General features: G+C 45.9%; 1 protein-coding gene across 1 annotated transcript; it reads right to left on the bottom strand.

Moving 5' to 3' along the window:
- Positions 1 to 13,764: 13,764 nt before the first annotated feature.
- On the bottom strand, positions 13,765 to 15,285 carry F4822DRAFT_138348 (uncharacterized protein). Its single transcript, XM_051452803.1, has 2 exons — positions 15,183 to 15,285; positions 13,765 to 15,099 (listed from the first exon to the last, which is right to left on the bottom strand). The coding sequence occupies exon 2, from the start codon at positions 14,919 to 14,921 to the stop codon at positions 14,085 to 14,087; it is 837 nt and encodes a 278-aa protein (XP_051318473.1). The 5' UTR covers positions 14,922 to 15,099; positions 15,183 to 15,285; the 3' UTR covers positions 13,765 to 14,084.
- Positions 15,286 to 17,283: the final 1,998 nt, after the last annotated feature.

Here is a 17,283-nt window from a genome sequence, read left to right as displayed (position 1 = left end):
CGATCGGTGTATGGCTCATAGGGAATAGGGGGGTGGTAGCGTTAGGCAGTGGTTGTCTCAGATTATCAAAGGAGAAGAGTGTCGAGTGCTATTGGTCGTTATGCAAGTAGGAGAAGCTTAGGTATCCATAGGTGGGTGGTCTGCTAGGTTGATTACCTGCGTATCTAGGTAATGTTTGAGTGTCTTGGTCTAACAGTAATAGAGGTGAAACTAAAATCAGGACTCGGTATGTTATAATCGACAGTCCTTAATGGCTGATGAGAAAGAGCGCTATCGTGTTACATATATAGGAGGTAGCTACATGTAGGTGATGTGGGTTTGCTCCGTTCTTCCTGCTCATTGCCTCCAACACCAAGGCAGTAGGCTGTAGCAACCCCGTCCCTAGGTTAGGTAGGTGCTATACGTAGTAAACGCCGAGCTTCCTATGTCGGGTGCTTGTGATATATAACACGCCGAATAGGTAGTCGTGACCTAGCTCATGCAGTAAGCAACCGGACATCCAGTCAGTGATATCTATATTTACAATGGTCCCACCCCCTGAATGAGCATGACAAGTTGGCGAAACTCTACCTCAACCTTGCTCCGGCAGGCTCAATAGTAGCTAGCACATAAATACTATAACCTTCTGGTCATGGTTAATATTAAACCAAATACGTCTCACGAGTATCTTAAGAAGTTGGTATTGAACTTCATATGAATCATGAATTTCATCGGTTACGAGAGTGAATATTTTGCCCCCCTACCTAGGAGGACACATTTTCACGGCAGGCTAGGTTCACAAAAGATGGAGGCCATGTAGGCGGAAACGAGTATAGATCCATCATATCATACGACGAACGCCGCTTCATGGCACTTCTAGGAGAATATTCCTGTTCATATTGAGTTATTTGTAGGTACTACATTGTGCGAATCTGAATAACTCCTTCTGGATTATCTATGCTTATACTAGTGGACTTCTCGTGCCGTTTAATGCTACTAACGGTCTAGTCTCGGAAAGTGTTGCACAATAGAGGCATCAAAGCCTCCTATTGCGCGTTCTTTCGTTTTGGGGGTGGGCCTTGGTTTGAGGCACAGGGAGAAAGAACGCAATGCGAGAAAAAAGTTATTGGTGTTTGTGGAAGCGGACCCCGATGGCAATCGCCCAGGTATTTATGGATTTTTTGCACGTCAATATGGCTATTTCCTCCTACTATCGCGACTGGTGCCATTAAACAGCCTTTCCCTACTATACTTTGGTATCCATGTTATAAGATGTTTTTATTAGGAAGCAGCGAGTTTTGTTCTGACATCGTGCATCGTGCTACCCCTGAATGTAAGCCGTGGTATACCCACCGTTCACAAGATAATTATGTGAGAAATCCTTCACGATATCCCAAGAATGAGACGCGTAATCAGTCTTACGAGCATGAGGCAAACTTCTATAACAGATTTGAGGTTGATCCGGTTCGGATTAGAATTGTCACCGACCTTCTAAGAATGGAAACAAATATATGTCCGGTTGTTTACTAGGTGTACTAGGTGCCTAGCTAGGTATGTATAGGACAGTTCCGAATTCATGAGCACATCGACAGTTAGCTACGGCAGCTCTGATGATCCTTGAAGTTCATATTATACAACCCAACACCGTATCTGATTTTTCCCTCTCCTTTTCTTCGGGTATGGCTGAGTCCGGTAGCACACCAAACCCCTTTATCGTGCGTAAAATTCCATAACTTTTAAGAACCAATAAATGTCTATTCTAAAAAAGGGAGGTTAGACCACTGTTCACGCCTCCGGGCATTAGGCTTTCACGATAACCTGATAGCCCCCGCAAGGCTCTATAAGCATTGGGTGACATGGCCCCATTCGGTAGAAAAGGAGTAACAAAATTTGAAGTGTTGTCTGCCTCAGCCGTAGCACACAACCAAGAACACGAGTCCTATTTTGCAAGCCATTGGTGTATCACACAACATGATTGATTACGGGCTTATTTATTGTTTGTAACTCCTTGGGGGCTAGAAATAATATCTTGTTACTCTTCTGGATATGATATCCGTGAGGCAAATGTGGCATAAAATCAATATGCTTGAATGATCTGACCCTTATTTTGGTAGGGGTGTTTTATTATGCTCCTCATCACCTCATACTGGACCTACATATTGTCGTTTGCCGACACAGGGGGAAAGGAGGGTTATCAGGATTAGTATTGCATGTAGTATGCTCATCACCTGGTAGAATTACCACGACCAAACTTTAGTAAGCTATGGCTTGTTATACAAGGAAATTTGCCGCGATATGATTTTGATAAAAGGGACACATCGTCGGCATCTAACTGGCGTCGGAAGTTTCTGCCTATCTAGGAGTCCTGGCCGCCTCATGGTTACACTGCTAAACATTGGGCTTACACATCTATTTAGGTAATAATATCTAGGTAATCATGTTTAGTCAGTGTCTATATTAGTAGGAACATTCGACATTTGGAGGATTAGAATTATTCCTTCGATGACTCTTCCTCGAGTTCCTGGTTTGAGTGGCTTTGGCCAAAACTTGGAATATAAATATTAATTCAATAATAATAGTAACAATCATCTTAAATTTATACCTTGAATTTCATGTACACGGCAAAAGTCCAGAATTATGTATGGTGGGGTAAGTCTTGATAATGAGGGGAGAAGCATCTCATCGTCTTTGACGCGTAGGTCCTCAATCGGAATATACCATGGCGCAGTAGGCTTGACGTCGTAGTCAATACCAACAGGCTAATGCATTAATGATATGGCTGTATCATAGTTCGTATCCACTAGGTGTTACCCAACTGAATATCGTGGCCAAAATAGGCTGCGAAGGGGCCAGAGCCTTGAATCCTATTCGGACGCCTTCAACATGGCGATGGGTCTTCGAGTAGTGACTGAAGTAAGATTCACTTCTGCTATGGCGTACTAGCGTGGACTATCTACAGCTCATAACATTTGGGGTCATGCGAGAGACCTCGATTAGCCCTAACTTGACGGAAATCTCGATGGGAGCCCTATGCCAAAACATAGTGAGTCGACCCAAATGATCCTCCCGCCCATGTCGTGCATGGCAAGTCCCGCGGGGTCAACATGATGATTGAATGATAATTGATATGATCAGATCGTGATAAAATGTGTGATAGCTCACTCCTGAGGCATACCCAATAAGCCAAGGCGAAGGAGCTTCCTGCACGGTAAAAAATAGCGTCCTCGTATGTGAGACAGCGACTTGGGAACATGAAATCTAGATTGAGCCTTACGCGCGGGACTGTGCGTAAAGACTAAAGAGGTTTGATGAGCCCCGGCAAAAATAGCGGGAGGATCAATAAGCATACAACACTGATTTCTTCAGAGAAACGCCCCGAAACTTTTGTGCAAGGTATAGGCTAGCTTCATGAACCTGTCGGGACCGAATTCGGGTTCAGACTCGAGGCGGAGCGACCTCAACGGAAATCTAAGACGCGAGAGCGAGGGTATTTTAGTAAAATATGAATCGCCGTTGTCAGTCTAATCATAGCGTGTGTAGTGATTGGTGCTACGAGGTTTTGCGATAGGCGCGAATTTGCCGAGGGTAGTACAAAAGTTTTTTTAACCTTCATGATGAAGCCCGCAAAAATGATCGCCGACGAGAAACATGATACCTAACTAAGTTAGCGTTTTATATTTAATAGTAATGAGCGAAATGTTTCCGAGATCAGCTTCCTAAAATGTTCGAGGCTTGAATTTTGGAATAGTAAACATAGTACACAGCCAAGCTTACTCTGAGCTCATCTTCTATGTCCTCTGTGGTCAACAATTCAGCCTCTGTTTGAAACATGAAACGCGTATCCCAACTAAGAAAAGTACGTACGAGTAGGTATGTATGTGGTAGGGGCAGGGATTGGCATAGCTGACGTGCTGAAGTAAGCTTGCATTGCATCTAATTGATATCCAAATAGGGACAACGAAGGCGATATGGTTGCAGAGGCGACATATATTGATGGGAATGCAGTGTTACGCAGCCGAAAGCCGCGCAGAAGGTGACCAATGCGAGATCGGTCTTGTCATTGTCAGACCCTGTCGATGCGAGTAATTTGCGACCGCGTAGGCTTGAATTGGCGAGGTGCAGCTGAAACCATCAAAAAAACCTGCAAACCGGTGAGTTATATTATTAGAGAGTAGGCGTTAGCAGAGTAGGTAAGTGGTTCTGGAATGCGACGTGGTTGATCCGGGGTACGCCTCATGATATTATTCGTACGTATCTACTTAGGTAGGCATGCGACCGTATGCGGAACCCCAACTTCGCCCCTGACGCACCTATAATCAATTTACGGATAGGTGGTAGGTAGCTTTTGTTGCCTACTGTAATCTCTGTTCGCCCAATTATATCGATGCCTTCTTTTTTTACCCCCACGGCAAGGCAACGAATCGTCCACCCGGAACAGGTCCATAACGAGAATACTTAGAAAGGTTAATACAGCCCGCCGCGCTTTAAGTTCTCTCTAGGTGTGCTCCTGGGATATAAGTCTAGGCACGGCCCGGCTCGGCTCAACAAGCCGTGGGTGATTTATCGTGCATGACGTCGACATAGTAACACATGTTCCTTGCATAAGGCAGATCCAGGGTGGCTGAGGTTGTATGTAGATACCTACATGTAGGTAGGTAATTTTGTGTCCTCAAGTGTGACAGTGTCTGCAAGCTGCGCTGCGCTGCGTCTGAGGATGATCTGCATGCTACTTTGTTGTCCATCTACCGTTCATCGTACCATCTGTAACCAAAGGTTGCAGCAGCAGTGCAACAAAAACCCGCCGTTTCGGGACCGCGGCAGTCAGTACGTAGGGCCGATTTTAGTCAGCTCATATCATGGCAGTTGGTCCATGATATTGAGGACTTACTTTTATTGTCCCCGAGTCCATGGCACTTGATACCATTGACACTCAGTTGGTACTCAATGCCCTTGGCACCACGGCAGTTGCCTAGTGGAGGATCAGCAAGGTTTCCAAAGCCCGGGGTTGGGTGTTAGAATCGTCAATTGGTTGAGAGACCCTGTTACCAGCAAGCATTCAAAAACCGGTACCCAACAATTTGAAGGTCTTGATAAATTATCCGTTCCAGTCAGGTGCTTAGATCGGTGTTCTTTTCAAATCCCATGATGAGGGAATAGTTATCCATCCAGCCATCTCGATCTGGTTTGAAACCGGAGCGCGGGCCGGGGATGGATTCATATTCCTTCTTTCTTGTTGCGTCGTGCGATGTTGCGATCGTTAGTCGTTATCCCTCTCTATTGGCCTGTAGCCGGGATAACTTAATGATCATATTCCTATTTTGTTAACCCTGGCTTGCAATTAATTCGGGTTAGTATCAGTAGAACGCCCTCGATGAAGGTTGTAACGAGGGATTCAAGATTGCCTTAAGTGATCCTATCTGAATACCCTGTAATTTGAACGTGTTGGTTAGATATCTTGGGAATAGAGAAAAAAGGAAAGAAAAAGAAAAGGATCCAAATGTCGATCTTAGCCGAGCAATGAAACAAGCCTATAACAGCAGCATAACTTGCTGGTTGATGTTTTCTCTAATGTAGGATTAATGAACGAGATGTGACTATATCTCATCTCTAACCGAGAATAGCATAGTAGTCAGAGACGTCAGTTATGCATGCATCTGTCATAAGCTGGTAAATGCAACGTCACTCGTCGTCGAACCCTCCGCCGTTTCAAGGGGTCCTCCGAGAAGCCTAGGTTTGTTCTGGAAAGAAAATAGAAACTTCTATTTGTTGGGTGCTTGCTGTTACTGCAGGTGTTATTACCGGGTGTCATCAGAGACTATTCCGTTATTCCACTAGTTCAACATCTTCGTGGGCGCGCTCGTGGGTGCGGAGTGGGAATCCTAGCGGTTAACGCACCCCACGTGCCGCGACTCGATTTTGATAGAGTGAGGACGGGCTAATCCATTAACAGCAGGACAGGAGACGGGGGTGCAACGAATCCGAGTGTTGTTGAGTGGTGGATGACAAGTTGGATAGACCTATTCTGGTCTTATTCGGCCTGCTCGGTTGCAGGGATAGTACCGGATTTGGACTTTTGAAGGCTTACGAGTGGCTAGCTCGGAGGACGTGTGCGGCCGTATAATTGGTGTGGCACGTATTGTTACGAGCTCCGGGGTGGGATGGAGTTTTTTTTCTGGGTGAGAATCGATTGACATGCAAGATGCTGGCAATACTAGTAATGCTAGTAATTCTGGTAATGCTGGTATGCTGGTAAGATGCTGGTCCATGTAGTTGAAGGAAGGATTGAGGATTCTGAGATTGATTCCTCAAAGATTTGGAGTCAGCGGTCCAGCGCTGGTCGGGGGCTATTTAAGGTTATTATTGGCTTCACAAGCGCGCATGCTTGCCTAATCAGGGCTTGTCAGGCCGGGTTTACTGTGGCTAGGGTCCCCTAAACTTAAAGCCATGACGGGAAACTTCCCGCCCCCACGTTCATCACCTTAGTACGTTACCTGCCTGGGTACAGCAGCTAGGTGCTGGACGATAGGTACCTTTAGAGCATATTTGAGCGACTTAGCTAAGCCTAGGTACCTATATCTATCAGCTATATCAGCCACTTTAGCTGGGTTTGACTTTGCCTTAGCATAGGCCTATCCTTTTAAGTTCAAATTCACAGCTTGCATTAACAGCTTCTACCTAAGCTCTTTCATAATTCCCACGGAATTCCTTGCCGAATTAGGTAGTTTTGATGGCGCTAATGACCTACATAGCAACCATGACACGCGCCATTAGCGTTACCCATGGATCTTTACGTACCCAGGTACCTAGATGAGACGCTGATACGAGTCGAGTACCTAAAGTTAGGCAATGTAACGCTAGCACACGGGATTTACAGGGCGCATGCAGCGCATGTCGCTTAACGCTTAGCTTCCACGTAACCTGCCAAGTCCAAAGTACAAAGGTCCAAGTTACGAAGTACGACATCTCACATCCCACATCGTCGTCTTTCCCCATTTTTCCGTTCTCCGTTCCTCTACCTACCTATCTACCTTCTCTCTACCATACCGACATCTCTTCTTAAAGAGAATGGGATTTTCTAACGGCCCGCCCGTTGACCCAAACTGCCGGATTTGGAGTAAAGTCCGATGATAAAGTCTTGAATGTCCTCCAATGCCCTCTAACACTTGTCCGTCGGTACATCCGTCCTTGTTGTGGTCCGCACTTATTCCCGTGGAGCTGAACCTGGACTATCTAGGCAATGTTATAGCGATCAGAGTATGAGTTTTGCTGGAATGGTGCTACCATTGGTACACAGTTCCAACTGCTTCCCGCTTTTACTATATCTCTGAATTCGTCTTGCCGAGTCTGTCGTGTAGCTTGACTTGCATGATGGTGTTGCGAGAGGCTTCATGTCACTCTCATTTCAACATCATGTGTTAGCCTAATACGTTCAGCTTGCATGATCCTGTCCAGCCTTGGCTTGAGAATCATAGAGTTACATAGTCATTGAAACCTGTCTAGCCGTAGATCGTCGGTTCAATGCTACAGTAATATACTCTCCATGGTTCTTCCTCCTGTGCCTGGCGGGAAGAAAAAAATTCCCCCTTTGGTAACGTGTTTCTTGCGCGTAACGAATCAAACCAGACTACCCAGATGACTGACCACCTAGCTAGTCATCTATTCTCCATTCCTCTTTTCAACGAGAATGTAACCCCTCTGACTGCTTCAGGATGCGATCCTGGCGTAATCTCGTGCCTAGCCAGGCGGATGAGCTATGTACAAGGCGCAGTATCAATCCCGGACCCCAACCAACATCTCTATACCCGTCATAACGTCCGATGTCTTCCTGGTTCCACCGGATTTTATAGCAATTATTCCACTCCCGAGAGCATGCCAAGTCGTGCCTCGGCTTCCAGACCGGAGCTATGCGGCACGTAACCAACTTGTTGCCGTCCTCCTGGGTCTCTCGTCTGTCATCTGGTTCGAGCTGTTCCTTTTTTTAGTCCCCAGTTATCGTCTTACCAAACTTTGACGGATTTTTCCCTCCCGCCGTTCCGCACTGTCCGAGTGTCAGACCCAAACTTGTTGTTCTACCTACGGCGAGGCATATTCATGTAGTTCATGTAGGCTGACTAGGCTAGTATGATATACATGATGCAAACGCCCTACATACCCCCGGTTATACTAGCATGATACTGGTATGGATCCGGGGTGTGGTCCATGGATCCTGCCGTAGGGCTGATGTAGCGGCCTAATCTACCGTGGCTGGCCAATAACGAACCTAGTGTCAAGTCTCCGGATCATCTGGTTACACATGGAAACAGTATATAATGCCCACGTTCTCTCCCTAGTCACCGATCCTTTCCCCTCGACTCATCGCAAACCACTACTATCGCTCTCCTTCTAGCCTAAGACAACCATCCCGATACACGCTTGACGTTTCAGTCATAAACAAGACGCCCCAAGTATACACTCTAGTCAGTCGTACCGAGCAATAGCCGTTATCTAACGCACTAAGTATGATCTTCCCCTGAATAGCGGTTCGCCAATCAACGACTCATTTTTTCCGTCACGTTGCTCCTTACTAACATCTGCTGACGCAATCTACTTTAAAGGAGAATATATAACAAGTCATATCCCCACGTCGAAACAGCACAATCTACAGAAAAACCAAAAACATTACTACTCAAAAAGAGGCCTCGTCTTGTCAGATAAAAAAGAGAAGAGTGGCGAGAGACTTCGAAGCCAGCTAAACTCGAACGATCTACTCTCGAAAATCTAGCAAAGCGAGCCTGACGAACTTCACACTTCGGTCATTTCACAACCGCGACAACAACCAAACCCTCTACTACACATCTTCAAACCTACGACAAAATGCCTGAGTCCGGATCTGACGTTCCCACCAACGACACTGGCTCCAACGGCAATGACAGTGGCTCGGAGAGTGGCTCTAGCCGTGGAAGAAGCCGCAGTGGGTACAACTAAGCTACCAGCTTTTATCGAAATTCGGTATGAGGCATGATGGGATGGAGTTTATGCGCTTGATGGACTTTGCTTCTACTTCTTCCATCTTCCATTTCAAACACGTTCTTCGCGCTGGACGGTTGGTCAGGCAGGGATACCCGGTTCACCCCTATTTTCTTGGACGGCGGAATACTGTATTCTTTTCTTTCGATTTATATTCTCTTTTTTAACCGTTTCATTCTGTACTTTCACCGGGATGAATCTTTGTATCTGGGCGGAATACTATATTTTGGGATATACACATTTTAGATATAGACGATGATTTCGGATCAACCCCGAAGTCTATCTGCGCAAGCAGCGGCACACAGAGGACTTTCACGCGGTCTTGAATAAAAGTTATCATTTCCTTCCTCACGTAAACTAGAATCTCTCAGATACCCTCCAGTGATATTGGCGTTTATCCGACCGCATATACCTAGATACTTTGTAATCGTGTCCCGCGATGAGAACCCCTGTTCTAGCTAGGCACCTACGCAATGCCAAGCAACCGTACAGCAATCCTACAATATGCTCATCTGCAAAATTTTCTTTCCTTGTTAACCAAGAACAATATGACAAATATGTATCAAGCGTCTAGCCACGGCGTAGAGAGCACCGCCAGCGCTGTGCCGCTGACTAATATGGACATAGTGGGTATACCGAATATACCGAAGGATTACGCTCTAGACTGAAGATTTCTCATTTCTGCCGCACGGGATGGGCCGCCCCCATGATTACGCATTTTCATGACTAGTTTACGGGGGCGCCGTTCTTAGATAGGTAGGTAAGATGCTACGGTGTCTAGGGAGGTCTAGTTTCATGAAAACCCCCTATTTCTTATCTTATGTAATCGAATGCTGTTGTAATAGTTTCGTAGTTTCTTATACCATTTCTAAACCTTATGGAGAAGGTCAACTCGAATCGCGCTTATTGACCTATGGCGGAGATCGGCATACAGTACCGACGGGTTTATTTTCCGAGAAAAGGGGAGCCGGCCGTCGTCCCTATCCTCGTAATTTCTTCACATTGAACTGCCCTTTCTAGTTGGTAAATATTCGTAGTTAATCCAATCGAACCCGAAGTTAAGCATATGACTCACTTCTTCTTAAAACCTTCTTAAGAGGACTAACATACGAGACCGAACGTAGTTTCGGTTGACCGTGCGAATTATCTGATTTCAATGTCCAAATCGTATATCGTAGTGAATCTATAAGCTTAGAGAAAATTTGGTGGACATAGTGAGATTTTAAAATAGTGAGGGATCTCCCATATGGGTGGCTATATGCCGTTTTGTGGTAGCATTTTTCATGCTGACAACCTACATTAAGCATGGTATTAAGACTCTTGAGTTTTTATGATTGGATATGCGTATCTCGTTTGATTTCAATGACAACTTAATATGTCGCTGGCTGTTGAAAAATTGTTGCTGACGAACTCTGGAACAATGGGCTGGATGTTCAAAAATTTCCAAAATAGTTAGGGGCCCCTTGTCTAGGTGTCAGTGGCTTACCGTGTACTTCCAGGGTTATTAGGTATCAGGGACAATCGCTAAGTCCCTAAAACGGGGTGTAACTTGGTGGGATCGCGTGAAAATTTTAGAGTGGACCACGGCTCTGATATCATTGATCCATGTCCGATAGTAACCTGGAAAATAGGTACCTAGTAGATGGTTTCTGATCCTAGGTAAATGTTCTGTTCGACGGTGAACCGACTGATGGGTAATTAAGCAGCTAATGAAGAGTTCACCTACCTACCTAGGTACATAGCGGGGGCTTGACTGGTTCACGCTAGACCACAGTGTTTCGACTTATCTAGGTACCCTAGGTAAGTAGTCGGGGAAGTTGTAGTGTCGATGGGCTATCGCAATCAGCTATACAGCCTGTAATCGTGCCGTGGGGGAACTCAGGTGTCTGTAACCTGCTGTGCATTCAAGCCCCTAATTTCAGGTTCGTATGACATGGTGTGAACATGTCATAAATGAAACCTATATTCATTTAATTGATGGGAATAAGTAGTTCACGGAACTGGGCATAACTATTTCCTGATGATCACTCAAGCATTTTTGATGATATAACTGAATCAGCTAAGCAGAGACCTTGCGCCGCCTTGAATCTGATCCCGGGTATCTTGTTCCAGTCTGGTGGGATACGTAGGATGCTAGATTTACATGTAGGTACATAACATCATAGTGATCTCATTACATCATATCAGTCACGATCGAAAAAAAGTTCTTCTTCAATGTTACGTAACATGGCGCAGAATTAAGTGCCATCATCTATTGCTACCTTTCAAATAGAGGGACAAGACTTCCTATTTCTATCTCCATCATAGAACGGAATTTGATTATGTCAAGAATACTTTACATGTGACGGACGATCTACGTGCATGCACTGATTACGTACCTGCAGGTATCATACTTTAGCGCTATAAATAGACCCTGAAACCGCTAGAAAAGTGGACGTTCTAGCGCGGGTCCAGTACGTTGGTAACGAACCCGACTGGGCGGAAACTTTAACCTACCTAGGTAGACAGGTATTCTGCAAACTCTAACTTTAACAAACATGCCCCTTTCCTATCTTGAGGTTAGGAATGAATACGCGCCTGTCGTCGTAGCAGGATACTTAATGCTATCAACTATTATTCTACTCTAAAGCTGTGATCGTCAACATGATGTTCAATCAATGGATCAAGGCGCACCGCCCTTCAGAAAGATAACAAGTAGAATTGAATATTATGTCGTATACTGTGGAATAATATTATTTATTCAATCTGTTGAGTGTTACGGAGACCCCCACCCTCAAGTTTTTCCCTGATGTTACTAGAACCGTTCTCGACGATTTCGCGCCGCTTGCCTACCTGTATGCCTACCTACCTAGGTACGTTCTCGTTTTCGGTACGAAGGATGCGAGGTCGCGTTGCGAGCTTGTGCCGTTTGCTTACATACTCCATCCGAAAATCCATCCTCCACACGAGCTAACGATCGCGATGTTTCGGCTCGCGAAGCCTCGCGTTACCCGTACCTATCTTACCGCTGGTAATAATTGCCAAACAGGGTAAATTAATCCGTATTCGACCCTATCGTCGACCAAGCCGCAAACCAACTGTTTTTTATTCTCAACATGTTGGTGAGCATCACCTTTCACGATGAAAGCGAGCCGAAACGATGGACGAAATTACTTGTACGACGCGGAAACTGCTACTACCGAAGCGATAGATTAGGTTCTTAGATGCCTAGATACAGTGGCTTTTGTGCCATTAGCTAGACAGGTAGAGCATCTGTTAGGAATATACTGTTGCGTTAAGTTGGTTCTCTGTTAATTTAACTTGGCCTCCAACATACATATAGTATCGGTATATGCGAGACTTCGCGCTACAGCCAATTGGTTTCCTAGTCTGATCATCAGCTTTGTGGAGGCCGGGGTAGGACGTGATTGCGCATATCCCAAACATCACACCTGGTCGTCAAATTATGCCTAAACATGTCTCAGGGCTGAGTCGACGGCGCAAACAGGTTTTGTGTACCCTCCCCCTTATTTTAGAATGTTGACGGGGTGGCAATTTATGATGAAAACTCCTGTTCCACTATCGGCCTATGCCATGTTTCATTTTCCAGCCATGCCTACCGACTGAAGTTTTGCAGGGTGCCCGTTTGATTGGGGTTGACCTTGACGTGATTGACTGCCAACCTTCGGTGACTGAATTTGAGATAAGATGAACTTTCTATGAATAGAAACTAAGAACTTGACAGGCACTTCGTCATCGGAACAGCTCCGACGTGTTAGGCACCTCACAGAATATGCCGCAAGTTGTCTTTGGGGCACCCGGTGGCAGTACCCGGACGGCTATGACGGTGATACCCCAAATTTTCGAAGATAAGAGCGCTATACGTTGAATTATATCGTCGTGTTCTAAATCGCTCGAGACGCACTTCCGCAAGTAGACCGAGGAATCTTCATCACCCCCACACTGTTACACGAAGGCGGATGTTGTCCGACCAAACGGTGATCTTTTTCGGATCTAGCCGGTTTAGCAAAAATAACTGGCAACGCTATCTCTAGTTGGCCAGGCTCGGATCATGAATACAATATTAGGAGGCGCTTGATCTTCCATAGTTGAGCCGGCATACCTTTTCTACGTATTAGTGATGCAGAAGAGATCCCAGTGAAAAGACGCCGGGAAAACTCCGTCTATTGTAGAACTAACCTCGAGTTTACCTACAGGATGGTCCCGACTGCTAAGAGGATTTGCTTAGACACTACGGGAATGATACAACGAATGTCTGACTACACAGGCGCGATTTACAGCACTCCTATTTCTCAGTGTCATCAACGCTCCCATAGTCTAGCGAGACCGCCTCTCCGAATATTAAGCGACCGCGCGTCGGTAAGTGACGCCGGTCACGAAATAGGTAGCCACGTCAAGCCCGCGTAACGCATACCTAGCCCTGCGGACTTCCTTGGCGATATCTCGTTGTTCCTCGGCGATAATCCGATCGCCTGGATTACATCCTGGACATGTTTAATATCTCCGCTGAGGATGTTCGGGCCTCGGTCTATTTGTCACAATGTTAGATCCGGCCCGGGGAGCCGCTCCTTATACTCCGCCACATCTCAGTTGCAATCGTAGGTTGTTGGTAGAATATTTCCGGGTATTCGTCGCATCCTCACCGCCAAGCCCGATATGGGCTACGCCTTTCTCGGCGACTAGGATACAAACGCAGTAACACGTAGCGAGCAGGATTCTCTTAAGCTCTACTTCGACTCATTTCACGTAAGAGACACAAAAGCTGAACGATGAGTGAAATTAATGTCAGACCTGTTTCCATTCTTAGGTGATAGTATTTGAATAAGCTAAACACCGTGTGATAGGCTTCGGCCCTCCTGTTGCCATAGAATACTTGCCGCCGTCTATTATTCAGATAATTGTGAATCAAAATTCCTTCCATCGCGTTTTCACCCGCTAAAACTCTAATAGATAAGGAACAAACAGCATGTTCAAAGGCAGAGATGCCCTTGATCATGACCACATCCAAAGACGACCCGTCCCGTATAGGTCCGGATGCGTTCTCCCGTGCAGGTAATACTCCAAGGAACTTGAGTGAATGAGCATATTTAGTCATGCCGTTAGCCCCATATCATACTCCTCATTTTCAGCGCCGACGCATTAAACCCTCGCGGCGAGAGCGGGCAGAGCGTCCTACAGTTCTTGCACCCCGCCGTTTTATCATCCAACACATTCAAGCAATCGCATATCCAGTACCGCCCCCCATTTCGCGTAACTAGCTTGTCTCCGGGGTTATGGCAGCCCGATTGGATACCGCAGGGTATACAAAATCGCCGTAGATTCACGATTACCTGCTCGTCGGACAGCGACGTCCGTAGCAGAGCCTGTACGGGCTGGTCACTGTCGAAAACATCGCCTGATAGTACCCGGAAGCACATATAGCAACCCAATCTCGGTGAATTCGGGTTCACCTTAGTCTTAGTGAAGTGCTGTGGGAAGTCACGCTCGGCCCGTAGAACGAAGGATAGTTTGGTTTCGTGGGGTGCTAGCTGCGGGTCGATAACCTGGTTCATTGTTCGTGATAGTCGGTAGAGGCTTATTAAATCCTCGTACGGTACATACCGGCAGATTCGGTCGATTATGTCTTGGGGGAGGAGCTCAAGATGACAGTTGCCCCTCAGAAGAGGTAGTTGCACTGGCATAACGTTCAAGTATTGATGTATAAACCTCTTTGATAGACGACATGCGAACCACTGTACCCGATCCTCATGGCTTGGAATAGTAATTAGATTCGATACCGGAACTAGTAGCGGCTGGTTCGGGATTGGCGCTGTTTCCAGGGGTTGGTTGGATATTAGTTGAAGCCAGTGCCGCTGGTAGTTCTGCTCGTTCTTGGTTTGGTAGTTCGTTGTCATGGAAGAAGACTGATGTCGTTCTATTTCGCTTTGAATAGCCATGTTGAGAGTTAGGGTGCAGTTGAGAACCTGTGACTAGAAGGACCACTGAAAGTAGAGGCAGCTATGAAAACAACCTTACTGTATAGCTGAGAATTACCATCCAGTGGATTCAAGAAGGCGATTTATAACCTAGTTTATACTTGAGTCCTGAACATAGAACTGCCCAGGTAAGCAGTTTCTAGAATCAGTCAGCCACGCAAAGCCCCATGCAGGCTTCTTTAGGGGAGAGTGACCCGCACGATATCTTGAATGGCTACTTACATGGTTGGAAATAAAGGATGGAGCATTGTACTCGCATTCAGCTTGGCTGAGACACTGTAAGGCTTTAGCTGTGCCTACATTGCCATTTCTGCAGCCCAGCGTCATAACATCGAGATAGGCCAGTAGGTTCTCTGGTGCGACATTGCTCTCTTAATTTTACCAGGGTATTGAAGCTGCAACCATAGGATGACTGGCCCATAATGAACAAAGCGTCAACAAATTCTCAGCGCCATCACATCATATTACATATGTTTGTACCCAAGTCGTTGGGTCACCAGATATGTTCGAGAGGCAAATGGAAGTCTCACCGATACTAGTTGGCGCGAACACACACCGGGATCCTCATGATTGGCGTTAATTCGTTTAACTGCAAAACACCTTATTATGGTTCGTGTGAATCTGTACATTCAAACTACGGAGGTGACCCCATTGGATGCAAACATCCTTGGGATGCTGCGGACGTTGGTGCTGTCTTTCTTGACCCAACATATCGGGTTAGTAATGGTTCCATTCTACGATTCATATCTGTTCAACTTTGAAGATGAGCTAGTATGTAATGATGGTAAGTCATAAAGTGGATTAAAGAAAATACCTACCTAGGTAGGTTGATTACGCTAACCCTCGTGTACGGTATTCCGGATGCTTTCCGATTATGAGACATCAACATCTTCCACGCTCCCATCGCATGTTCAGAAGAAATATCAGAGACATCAACCTCTATCGGCGATAATTGATATTTTCTTCTTTTTGTGATAGTTGCCAATCATTTCCTAGCCACGTCATTCACATCTCGATGCAAGATTTGGAGGCTGACGCAAGGTTGACTTAGCGTTAAGCTCAACAATAACCACCTAAAGTAGACTGGAGGCGCTGAAGCCATAGTACCGAATCACTTGTTGTTAGGGGCGGGAGACTAGCCTCTCTCATCGTAGGATAAGTCGATAAAACAGGGGCTGGTACTTATAAAAGCTATGAGTTCATTCACGAGGCGGTAGGATACGATAAGAGCTCCAGTTCTTGAAATTACAGTCAGAAATAATCGAAACATGTTTTCTCCATGTGTAATAAAACCAGGGTTTGCAATGTGATATATCACATACGTCCTGCCCTCCTTATGTCCGAGGAGTTTGACTAGTTAGTACTTGGGGGTCATTTGACTCTAGTTGCATATGTACTACACTACAACGTGGACCGGAGGTTAAGAAACACTCTCTTTTCCGGGGCCTTGGGACCTATCGGCTTAGAAAAGTTAGCTATCCGGTTCACACACGACTCAAAGTCGGGATTGTTTTTCGATCGTCCCGAAGTCTCGGGACAGTTTAGCAATCTAATTAACTAGGAGTATTAGAGGGAACATCATGTTCAATCTACCGAATATATCAATAATATGGCCCATCTGGGGCGGCGGGTTGGGTTTCATCGTGCTTATGAAAAGAGGAAAGGCTCCAGGATTATTTATGGATGAAGATACCGTCGTCTAAACCGGTGTGCTTGTCGGTGTGAGATGACATAAGTGAACGGGCCAACAGCTGGAGCTGCCAGTTGGACCAGTATCTGAACGGACAGCCGTTGCTTCTGAAGACGGTATGCCGAATTTCCATAAAGTCTTCGATCTCCCGACCCGACAAACCCGCACCGATTAAATTTCCAATCAATAGATTGCGTGGCTCGGAACCGATTTCAGCTCTTTGCCTGAGTCAAGAATCAAGATGTGCGGGTATCTCCGTTGACAAGATGGGGGTTCAAACGGTCAAGATTAGATCTGCGAGTTTACATGCATAGACTAGGTACTTAGATATCCAATGGAGGACAACTGTCGGCCCTGTCGCATGTACCGAGAATGTGATAACCGAGCGTAGTTTGAGAATCGACAGCCCTGGAGGATCTGATCGTAAGATTTGGCATGGGGATGGCATCTTAATCCAATCTGCACGGCCCATCCCGTCTCAGTTAGTGCTGACATTAGATGCTGTTTCGGGGAACCATTGCGAATCATTACGATAGCAATCATAGTTGGGTGAATGTATTGGCGGAGGAGCAAGGGTTTCCTTGCATAACTGTCTCCCCCTTTCCTGCGGTTAAATCCTGTCCTTTGTCCTCC

Source organism: Hypoxylon trugodes (genome assembly GCF_022578975.1).
Source record: "Hypoxylon trugodes strain CBS 135444 unplaced genomic scaffold F4822scaffold_2, whole genome shotgun sequence".
NCBI classification, from domain to species: Eukaryota; Fungi; Ascomycota; class Sordariomycetes; order Xylariales; family Hypoxylaceae; genus Hypoxylon; species Hypoxylon trugodes.
This window is presented reverse-complemented; position numbering and strand designations above follow the sequence as displayed.